Genomic DNA, 12,476 nt, shown 5'->3' with positions numbered 1-12,476 from the left:
TTAACTAAAAAGTGACCTTAATAATATTGATGACAGTATGGAGAGATTGAAGAAACATTGTAATAAGTAATAATCCTTATTCACACACACAGCTCAATAAGTAGTAATAATAACAAGAAAAAACAAGATTCTCTCATTCTTTTTCCAAGCAAACTTGAAGGCAGGTGAAATTTGAAGATCAATCAATATGAATTGACAAGAAATGGATGTTGACAAACACTGCACTCTATCGTTTCCGAACCAGAAGCTGGAACTTGTACCTGAAAATTCAATTACCGCGCCACCTTTTATACAACTTTACATTATTTGTCAAACTTTAGCTAGGCAAATTTCAAATGACCAACCTGCAAATGAACTGTGCATGTTGGGCAGGCAACTTCTTTCATTCGTTTTCCAGACCCTCCTCCTTCAGACTTGAAGCCTATTAACAAACACGTCAAATGTCAGTTAGAATATGTTTGGGAATGAATAACAATTGACTGAAAAGAGGTAATTATAATAAATAAAGGTTTGGAAGTGTGTTGTTGCCCCCTCTACCTGTAGAGCTCCTGCGATTCTTCTCCATTTCTTCCTGTAACAAATTAGAAAAAAAATAATACTGTTTTAAGCTCTATTCTTACACATAAAAAGAAAAGTCAATGTTAAAAAGAGGACTTCTTTATGAAAGAATACACAACAAAGCAATTTTACAACATCTGAAAAAAAAATGTACAAGGATTATATTAAACACTAACAATTATATTTTTTACTATTTCAATTACTAATTTAGCCATCTCAAGGAAGGCACTATTTTGGTGAAAACAATAATATATACAAAAGTTCCTAGTTCTGAACAGTTGAAAGAAAACTCAAAGAATCTTTTCGGAGGGTTGGTTCTATAGTTTATATGACCATTTAAATCACAATGGACAATGGATCCATCTCATATCAATATATTCTACATTCATAATTCTCCTTCCTATTGTTACTAAGATAATAAATGAACATGAACAATAGAGGTGTTGATTGACCTTGAGTTTTCTAGCCAAATCCTCATGGCTCTGCAATGGGGAAACATGGGCAGCTCTATCCTTACTATTAGCCAACCTTTGAGTAACTTCCGCCTGTAATAGCAACACCAACAGATTACAATTGTTACCTCTACTTAAGAAAGGCAATAAATATCGTTTCTATCATATTAGTACTTGTTTCACACCTTAAAACCCTATAGCCCTATATGAAAGTACCAAGAGTACCAATTAAATCTATTTTTATGTCAGAATTTAGAGGAAGAAAATTTCCTACCATGCAGCGGTCACAAACTCGAACTGTTTGGGCATCATCATCTGCAGTAAGGGTGACCCTTCCCTGGGTACACTTGTCACAGAAAATATCTCCGCAATTCCTACAGTGGTGCTGAAATTCGAAATTCAAGCAAAAAAGATGAATTAAACACACTGTTGCTGAACATAGTGTGAATTAAACGACATAAGAAGTTAAACACAATCTAACCCTTCTCATAAAAGCCCCAAAATCAGCAGCACATGAGGTGCACTTTTTAACTGCTTCATCAGGAACCTAAAGAAATATCCCAGAATTAATAAGCTCAATTTGACAAGAGATGTTGTCCTGAATAGAATAAGCCTATGGAGCAAAACAACCAATATTATGCGGAAAAAAGTAAGTGCTAGAGAACTTACCCAATGATCTTTCTCCTCTATTTTTGGTTTAATAATATTCATCCAATCAACTAACCCCTTTTTCTTCTCAGATTGTTGATCTGAGCCCTTGGGATCAGGAGACTTGAAACTATTACCAATCTCCTTGAACTGTTCCAATAATAAAACAAAGACTTGATGTATACAGGATAACATTCAAAAATCAAGTGCATAAAATAAAACACATTTGATCTTTCAAAAGAAAGAAAAAAAAAACCCATTGATGTCAGCTAAAATTTCTCATCATCTAAGGGCATCTTGTTTAGCATGTATGCTAAGAACAAATTATAAGAACAATCACCCAAAAAAAATATAGAGATGTACTTGTAAAGGAAAAATAATAACAAGTCCCTTACCTGAATGCTGGCCGCTGTTACTGCATCCAGAATGTTGTTCGTGGTATAGCTGTTCGATTTTAGTCGGATACGTTTAGCATCGGCATCCACTGAGCTCTTAGCCCAAAAGGCAAATATATAAGAATCCAGGACCTGAAAGAAGGTAGAATGATCAGTCACACTTAATTCGAAGCTGTTGATGATTAAGGAAACAGCATAGCCAAAGATAAAACTTACATCCCATCTTGTGATGTTATCAAGTGCATAAATTCTTAAAGTCCTGTAATTTGTAGGATCAAGAAGCCGAATCCCATCCAAACCAATCTGGATACAGATCGCAAACAAATCATGATAGGCTAAACTCATCATCGCAAACAATGTGATAGTTAATCTCAATATACCTGGCAAAGTATATCCATGTCGATCTGTCCTGCGCTTTCTTGCAAGAGCTTGACACGGAACTTCAGCACCCCACTACCCATATCCTGCTGGGACTCTACCTTTGGGGCTGCCTTGACAATCTTGGCGGACTGTGGCAGTGAATTATGCTGCTGTTTCCTATCCCCAAACGCAATCGGTCTCCCATAATCATCAAAAAGCGCACCAGAAGAAGACTTTGAGCCGCCGCTGCTGGCACTGCCAGTCCCTCTCGCACCATAGGGCTCCGTCTTAGATCCACTGTAACGATAAACACCACTTTCAGTCCCACCATCCTGTAACCCTCCTCCATAATCGTATCGTGGAGCTACTTCTGACCGCATCTCACCACCACCACCACCGCCTCCTCCGTGCATCCCTTGATCGACATAGTTGCCGTAATTCGATCCAGTGAGATAGGAATTCCCGTAATCAGAGGGCGGGGGAGGGGGATACAAATTGGTTGAATAAGAAGAAGTGTTGGAAGTAGTTGAATTGGGGTTTGGATTGGGATTGGGATCGTAAAGAGGAATTTGTTGTTGGTGGGTATAGTTGACTGATGGACCCCCGTAAGTCTGATCGTAAGGATTGTAGGGGGGTGGTTGGGGAGCGAGTTGAGGAGGGGCGGAATAATGAGGATTGGGTAAATGAGAAGTAGGATTGGGGTGGAAGGAGGCGTGGTCGGGGGGAGCGTATTGAGGAGGATAGGCAGGGGCAGAGGAGGAAGAAGATGAGTAAGGCGATTGTTGATGATGATGATCGGAGGGAGCGAAAGAAGAGGAGAACGGAGGGGCAGAAGCGAATGTAGCTGGGAAGGAGGAGGAGGAGTTGGAATTCATATGGGCGTCGGTGGTGGGAGTGGTAGGGTTAGGGTTAGGATTGTGTAAGTGGGAATTGTTGTAATATTGATAAAAGGGAGAGCTTGCTGCATCGCTTTGATTCATCTTCTTCTCTCCTTTGTTTGCTTGTTTGTAGATTGAAAAGACTGTGAATTGTAATCCGAATTTGCAGCAGCAGAAGCAGCAGCTGAAAAGAGAAATCGCCGATCGATCGATCTGATTGATAATCGAGAATTATGATCGAGAAAAAGAAGAAGAAGTTTCTTTCTTCAAATAAGAGAGAGAGAGAATGCAATAATAATAATAATAATCCCGTGGTCGTCGGAGTATTAGTTATATAAACGACGACACCGCCATTAGGGTGTGTGTTACTCTCTCTCTTTTGTTTCGTTGAAGATGATGATTAGGGGCAAAAACCGGACCGGATCATCTGTATTCGTAAATCATCAGGAAGTTTCGAGGCCGTACACCGGTCCAACCGTTGAAAAAATCATAAAAAAATTTCTTAGTATTTATTTTAAATTGAATAGTATTATTTATATATAAAATTACAATATTGTTGATAATTAAAATAAGTTCCAACTATATCAATTTCTTAATATAATATATATAAATAAAACTTTAAATTTAAATTATTAATATTAAATAACTTAATAAAAAAATAAATGAACAACAAAAATAAATAATAAAAATTGAAATTGTAAATAAAAACAATATTGTAAGCACTAAAAATTTAGATTCTAATTTATAATATTAAAATATTTAATTTGACTTATTTTTAAGTAAATAAAGTTAAAATAATTAATCTCATGGAAAAAATTAATTAAAACAATTAATTTAGTTAATTATTGTGATAACTAAAACTTAATTAATTAAGAAAAATAGTCAAAATAATAAAAATAAAATTATTTAAGATAAATATTTAACTAATTTATTTTAAAATAATTTTAGAAAAATTAAAAAAAACAATAAATAATTAATAGTGAATTTTGTATTCAATTAACCTAAAAATAATTATTTATTTAGATTCTACAATTATAAAAAAATTAATAAATTGGTAAAATATTTTTTTATATTTATTTTAATAAAAAATTAAACTAGAAGAGCGAAAAAAATCAATTTCAAATAAACCCTTAAGGTATTAAAATAATAAATATGTATTCGGGTAGAGCCGGAAATAGAAGAACTCAGTGCAGTAGGAGTTGCGTCCATCGGATGAATGCCATGTCCTCATCCAACGCGCTAGAGTCTTCCGCGTAAGCGGTTGTAGCCAAGGAGGAGCGCGCGCGATGCATTGGATCAACTAACAAGACGTCAACCCTGTTAGCCGAAAATGCCAACGCTTGACGGAACACCAACGGAATGCCAGATGCGCATCCAAACAATGTCGTTTTGACTTTGTTCTTCGTCTTCATCGCGATCGCCAAACAAATAAGGATGAAGAACACAAATCAATCTTGGCTTTTTGGAACTCAATCATTTGTTGATGGTTTTAACTGATTCAAAAGCTAGAATGATCTCCCTACGATGGTGATCATTCTCCCTACAATCATATACCTTGTCACGGCCTACTCCTGCGAGTTGACTAAAAAACAGCCAAAATACACTAGGCTTCGTGAACCGACCTAGGAGGAGTACAAATACCCCTTCAATTGATTCTGAAGCTAACCAACCAACACAACCCTCTTAAATCGAAGAAATTCAAAATCCGCCATTAAAGCTTGAAGCTTTTGGATTTTTCGAAATTTCAGTTTAAGGCTTGGAAGCTCGAATCTATGCATCCAAAAAGCTTTCATAAGGATTAATGAGTGTTCTCCAATCATTGGTAAGAGTTCAATTATCCTTAAATTCATATTTACAGTTTGAAATTGGATTTTTATATTTAAAATTATAGAAGCTTGTATGTTTGTTGTTTATGTGATTTAATGATTGAATATTTTATCATAGGATCATTAAGAAACTATCTGGATAGGATATAATCGATGAATCAATCTAATAAACAAAAACCCAAATTTGAATTTTCAAAATAAAAAAAAACGGGTTTACTGTTCTTGGGTTAATTCGATCGAATCACAGCTTAGAAAGCTTCCCAACATGATTGTAATGATGTTGGGTAACTATTTGGATCATGTTTGATCCATCCCGATCATGTTTGATCAAAATCAAAATTTTCAAATAAAATGAAAATTTTGATGTTCTTAAATCGGTCAAAACGAATAACCAATGTTCTTGATTTGGTACCAATCAAGTATATGTGATATAGGGAAGCTATTGCATAACTCCTATCACTTCAAAACAACTTTAAACTCAAGAACTCAAATTTTGATCATAAATTGTTTTCAACAAATTGATTATCATCCAGGTTGATCCAAGGTTGAAACCATTGAACCTCAAGCCACCACATGTCCCCTCCGTATTGCCACGTGTCCGTCCAAACACGTGCTAAGCTACGGGAACAAGAGTGATTTTTCCGGGGTTACAAATATAATATCTTATATTAATTATATATATAATATAGTGACATCACTTTCGAATATTTATACCGATGTTATCATTACTTTCAAAATAAGTGACTTACTAACCTTGTGAAATCATATTAAGCATTTTCTAGTTGATTTTTTTTATTAGACCTCACTTTTAGTATTTTTTACTGATCTTACCATTACTTTGGTTTTTCCTAATCGACTTCTCAATACTAATATCATGATATATCAATTCGAACATTTGTACCGATCTTACTCTTACTTTGGTCTCTCCCCAATCGACCTCTCAATACTAATCTCGTGACCTTCCTTCGAACATTTGTACTAATCTTACACCAATTTTTCAACAAACCAACCATCTCATTTCCATATTTAACCATCAATATATCATATGTCCCTAATTAAACTCCTTTTGAACATTTTATACCTCATCATTTCATTATTATGGATCTCTTACTTTTCACACTTTCATAAACCAACACAAGTTTTATTGATGGATTCTTTGTAGCCTTTGGAGATAACTCCCAATTTTGGTAAGCTAGAAGCACCTGGGCCGGCTGCAACAACAGTTGTTATGTCGCCATTTCACAACCTCACTAGGAAATTCAAGATATAATCCAATTTCAACAAATTATCTAGTGGAGAGTCGGGCTAAATGAAGCTGATCCGACAAAGAAATCAATGATTTATGAGACCGTAACTAATGATATTTAACAACCTAATTTTTAAGTTAGTGAATTGTTTTACCGTTGTCATTTCTCTCCTTTGTTTGTGATTTTTTTTGTTTGACCGATACTTATAATTTAATTGATATATTTTTCATTAATATTTCGGTTTCTTTTATTATTTTTAGTAGTACATAAGAATTTATATATATAAGAAGATAAAGCTAGAGTATATTTTTATTAGATTTTTTATTTAACAATGTTAGTGGTGTAAATATCATGGAGATAATAATATGTCTAAAACTCTTAATATCATTGATGAAAGATGTGAATTCATATTAGAGATCAAGGAATGGTGACATATGATGGTATACGTGAAGGTTTGAATACTGTTAATAATAAATGCTTAAAATATATATATATATATATATATATATATATATATGTGATGGTATATGTCATATTCGAATTTGAGGGAACTAGTGGGATGAACTCGAATGATGGTTCATATGTTGTTAACAATGGAATGGAATCCTTGAAGTAATGGTGATGTTAATAATAAGTTTTTAAAAGATAAGATAGGATGAAATATGTGAATTTAAATTAGAGGAATGAAAGAAAGTGGCATATGATGATGTGAGAGTTCAAATTTTAGGGAATTAGAGGGATAAATGAATAGTGGTTCGAATGCAGTTAATTTTTAAAATAATCCATTTAATAAAAAATTATTTAAGCACAACGATAAAAAAATAACATGTAAAAGAATTATGTACAAAAGAAATGACAATTTGGTTTCCAAGGAATGACTGACAGTAAAGCAGAATGAAGGGCAGAATTACAAGGGTAGCGTGATATGTTTGGAAAATGAAACAGGTAGAAGAACAAATAAAGAAATAGACAAAATCAGTGGGCAGAATGATGGACAGAAGAGCAAGGGCAGGTATAAGAATGAAAAAGCAAGGAAAACAAATGTGGAGGCAGATAATCTCAATGGGCAGAAGAGTGATGCAGGTAGAAGCATTAACCCTGATACAACAAATCCAACAACTGTTGAATCGCAGTTTCCTCCTAAGGATGAAGATGCAATGAATGCAAGACAGAATGCCGATATCAACGATACCTCCTTAGAAACAAGTGATTCTAGCTCAAGCAAGGACGATAGTAGTTTGAAATTGTTGTCTTCAAATAGAACTACACAATCACTTGCTAGTAAAGAGATCGACTATGTTGAGTCTAAAACACCACGGGCAAGGAAAATGGATAATAAGAAGAGGAATAAAAATAAACATGAGGAGGAAAGTTAGAAGTCAATATCTTACAGACATTTATGTTTACTAGCATCTATCCCGTGCATTTGCACGAGTAATAATATAAAAAACCGTGAAAAAAATATTACGGTAAAAATTTTATGGGCGGGTCAACCCACAATTCAACCCAAATATCCATTTACTCTCACATATATCCAAATTAACCACAGCTCTCGACCCGGCAATCCGGACACTTTAAAAATTAAACATCATTATATATATATAGATTAGTTAGTTAAAAAGTTGAACTTATATTATTAAAATGTCACGCGTTTATCAAATTTTGGGTTGAATTTAAAATATAAAGTGTGTGTTATTAGCTTAGTTGGTTAAAAGGATGTACTTGTTTTTGTTAGGTTGCAAGTTCGAACCATACCTATAGCTTTTTTAATTTTATTTTTAACCGTTTTAAGTTTATGGGCGGGTCAACCCACAATCCGATCCAAATATCCATTTACTCTCACATATATCCAAATTAACCACAGCTCTCGACCCGGCAATCCGGACACTTTAAAAATTAAGCATCATTATATATATATAGATTAGTTAGTTAAAAAGTTGAACTTATATTGTCAAAATGTCATGCGTTTATCAAATTTTGGGTTGAATTTAAAATATAAAGTGTTATTAGCTTAGTTGGTTAAAAGGTTGTACTTATTTTTGTTAGGTTGCAAGTTCGAACCATACCTATAGTTTTTTTAATTTTATTTTTAACCGTTTTAAGTTTATGGGCGGGTCAACCCACAATCCGACCCAAATATTCATTTACTCTCACATATATACAAATTGACCACAGCTCTCGACCCGGCAATCCGGACACTTTAAAAATTAAGCATCATTATATATATATAGATTAGTTAGTTAAAAAGTTGAACTTATATTGTTAAAATGTCACACGTTTATCAAATTTTGGGTTGAATTTAAAATATAAAGTGTTATTAGCCTAGTTGGTTAAAAGGTTGTACTTATTTTTGTTAGGTTGTAAGTTCTAACCATACACCTATAGCATTTTTAATTTTATTTTTAACTGTTTTAAGTTTATGGGCGGGTCAACCTACAATCCGACCCAAGTATCCATTTACTCTCACATATATCCAAATTAATCACAGCTCTCGACCCGGCAATTCAGACACTTTAAAAATTAAGCATCATTATATATATATATATTAGTTAGTTAAAAAGTTGAACTTATATTGTTAAAATGTCACGCATTTATCAAATTTTGGGTTGAATTTAAAATATAAAGTGTTATTAGCCTAGTTGGTTAAAAGGTTGTACTTATTTTTGTTAGGTTGTAAGTTCTAACCATACACCTATAGCATTTTTAATTTTATTTTTAACCGTTTTAAGTTTATGGGCGGGTCAACCTACAATCCGACCCAAGTATCCATTTACTCTCACATATATCCAAATTAACCATAGCTCTCGACCCAGCAATCCGGACACTTTAAAAATTAAGCATCATTATATATATATAGATTATGACTTGGAACATTAGGGGTCTTAATGATCCCCTCAAAAGCAAGGAGATTAGAAGAATTATTGAGACGGAGAAAGTTACGGTTATATGTGTTAAACTAAAGAGAAAAAGATTATATTGAATTCGTTATATATGGTTACATAGATTATGTCTATTATATAGACATTATAATTGACATATAAGGAAACTAAATAATATAATATTGATATTATCACAATTTATAATGTTGTGATAATATCTTAAAAATATAATATATTATACTTTAACATCTCCCCTCAAACTCACAATGCAACAACAATAAACATTTAGAGTTTGACAATCAGAAAACGAAATCACAAACAATAGAAAGTTACGTAGCATTCTTAATCTTCTTCTCTTCCTTCTCTTCTCTTTTGCACAATTCATTGACCATCCACCAAAAAAACAGCTCTTCTTCGACTCAGACCAACCAAAATTAACAACCAAACCAAAACCAAAAAACCAAACTGAAATCAACAACCCACAACAACCAAACCAAACCAAACCAAAACCAATCAAACCAAACATTACAAACTTAGGGAAAACCCAAACCAAATTCAACTCCTTTTACTCAACAAAACAACCAAAAACAATCAAACAAAGACCAATCAAACTAATAAAATCCTCAATCCAACTAGACAACAACAAATTCACTCAAACAAAATCCAAGAGCCCAAATAAGTTACTTAATAACACCGACATAACAAATATTAATAATAAATGATTAAAGCCCTCCATCAATGACTAAGGTAACCATTGATGGAGGCAGCGGAAGACTATCACTTGATTGACTCAAGAATAATAACAAAACTCTGATACCATGTTAAACTAAAGAGAAAAGGATTATATTGAATTCATTATATTTGGTTACATAGATTATGTCTATTATGTAGACATTATAATTGACATATAAGAAAACTAAATAATATAATATTGATATTATCACAATTTATAATGTTGTGATAATATCTTAAAAATATAATATATTATACTCTAACAATAGGAATCATTGAGACTAAAGTTAAGTTGAACAACGTTGATAGAATTGGTTCACTTTATTTTGCTGGCGGATGAAAGTTTATTCAAAATTCGAATATGAGGTCCGAAAGAATTTGGGTTGGTTGGGATTCAAAAATGGTTGAAGCTAAAGAAATTCATAACAATGATCAGATCATTATGGCTGAAATTAAGTGCAAGAAGACTTTCAATGTTCTCAATATTACCATTGTCTATGATAATAATTCAGATAGCAACTAAAGAGAGCTTTAGAGAAAATTAAGGACAAATATTGACGATAGTAAACCATGGTCTTCAATATTACTAGGTATGAGAATGAAAGGTCTCCAACTTTTGAAATCTCTCAAGTGGTGTTAGACTTCAATAAATGTATTAGGGACATGGGCTGTATTGAACCGATGTGCTTTGGAAACTTATTTACTTGGTCTTCCATTCGGGATAACGATCAAATGAGGAAGAGTCGAATCGACAAAGGGTTAGTTAACGAAACATGGGTCATTTAATTCCCTAAACTCACATCCAAATTCTAAGTCCTGGGATATCTCATCATTTCCCAATCAAGATGACTTGGGATAAGGAATAAAGAGTTAAAAGACCATTTAAGTTATTTAATTTTTGGATGAAGAGCGGAGATTTTAGTGACATTGTGGATAAGATGTGAACTGAGCAAATTCATTGATCTAAGATGTACCAAGTGAGTCAGAAATTGAAGCTTCTTAGAATCAAGCTTCAAAAGTTTGATAGGAAAAGATATAGCAATATTTTCTTAAGAGTTTTAGAAACTAAATCCAAGTTGAAAGCAATCTAGAACAGACATCTACATTTTCGCGGTACAAGTCACGAGCAGGACAATGATAAGAAAGCCTTTGACTGAATTTCGTGAACTCAACTCATGTGAGAAGAGTTTCGCCCGCTAGTAATCAAGACATAATTGGTTATCGCTTGGTGATAAGAATACAACTTTCTTTTATCGAAAGTGTTATGCAAGAAATTTTCGAAATTATGTGTTTTGACTCAAACATAATGATGGGAGTACAACTCAAGGGAAAAAGCAAGCAAGTGCACTATAAGGCTATTAACTTATATCGGGAGCTTATTGGCACTAGAAAAGATCCCTCAAGCTACATGGATTTCCTGCACCATATTATCATTAGAAGGGTTATAGGGGAGGATAGTAGGAAGCTCATTGAGATGATTATTGTAAATGAGATCAGAAAAGCTTTATTTTGCATGAAAGGCAACAAAAGTCTAGGATCAAATGACTTTAACGCTACCTTCTTCAAGGCTAACTGGGGGATCATCAGACAAAGTGTTAGTGATGGAGTTTTGGAGTTCTTTTAGAACCGTAGGATGCTTAAAAAAATTTAATGTCATTGTTCTCAATCTTATTCCAAAGAATTTCACACCCGAAAGGATTCAAGACTTCCGTCCCATAATATGTTACAATGTAATCTATACAATTATTTCTAAAATCATAGCCAAATGCTTTAAATCTGTTATTTCAAACCTAATTAGTCTTGGGTAATCGACATTCATTCCTAATAGATCTATTTCTCATAACATCTTACTTATGCATGGAATATTAAAGGGATATGGTAGAAAGTCAATTTCACCTCGAGTGGCTTTTAAGGTGAATATCCAAAAAAACTTTTGATTCCATTAAATGAAGTGTTATTCAAGAGTTCTTAACTGTTTTGATTCCATTAAAAAAAATATTGAAGCTTAAAGATAGTGCTGGTAAGATGGTCAAACTTCGGATTGAGAATGAGAATGAAATTCTGTTTTGGCATGATCCCTAGTTTGAGGATCACCTTATTATTCATAATGCCATCGACGGATGAAGAGAAAGATACATGGATAACTCTCGATGTCACTATCCTTGGTGGATCTATGCCACAATCTCACAAAATCTCCTTCACACGATCTTGGAACCAGACTCTACAATCGAGCAAACCTGGACACGACTACGTGGGATTTTTCAAGATAACCATCATTCTTGTGCGGTTTCCCTCGAGCAAGAGTTTTCCACCACCATAATGGTAGATTTTTCCGATGTCTCAGTTTATTGTCAACGTTTAGACGATTAGTTGTAGGGTGTTGGTAGTCTGGTCTCGAACGACCGCCTTGTATTACAGTTGGTCGCAGGCCTAGTGGAGGCATACAACAGGATAGCGACGTTACTCTAGTAGAGTGATCATTTGCTATGTTCTACCAAGCG

The 12,476-nt window shown here is 33.7% G+C and overlaps 1 protein-coding gene across 1 annotated transcript; it reads right to left on the bottom strand.

The window, feature by feature from the left end:
- Positions 1-2: 2 nt before the first annotated feature.
- LOC124920048 (protein FREE1-like) lies at positions 3-3,612 on the bottom strand. The gene is made up of 10 exons (XM_047460440.1): positions 2,434-3,612; positions 2,270-2,356; positions 2,054-2,185; positions 1,680-1,808; positions 1,492-1,557; positions 1,285-1,395; positions 1,011-1,103; positions 538-571; positions 345-421; positions 3-260 (listed from the first exon to the last, which is right to left on the bottom strand). The coding sequence occupies exons 1-10, from the start codon at positions 3,391-3,393 to the stop codon at positions 183-185; spliced, it is 1,767 nt and encodes a 588-aa protein (XP_047316396.1). The 5' UTR covers positions 3,394-3,612; the 3' UTR covers positions 3-182.
- Between the last annotated feature and the right edge of the window lie 8,864 nt (positions 3,613-12,476).

This window comes from Impatiens glandulifera, chromosome 1, assembly GCF_907164915.1.
Source record: "Impatiens glandulifera chromosome 1, dImpGla2.1, whole genome shotgun sequence".
NCBI lineage: Eukaryota > Viridiplantae > Streptophyta > Magnoliopsida > Ericales > Balsaminaceae > Impatiens > Impatiens glandulifera.
The sequence above is the reverse complement of the archived record's forward strand: the minus strand, read 5'-3'. Positions and strand labels throughout refer to the sequence as shown.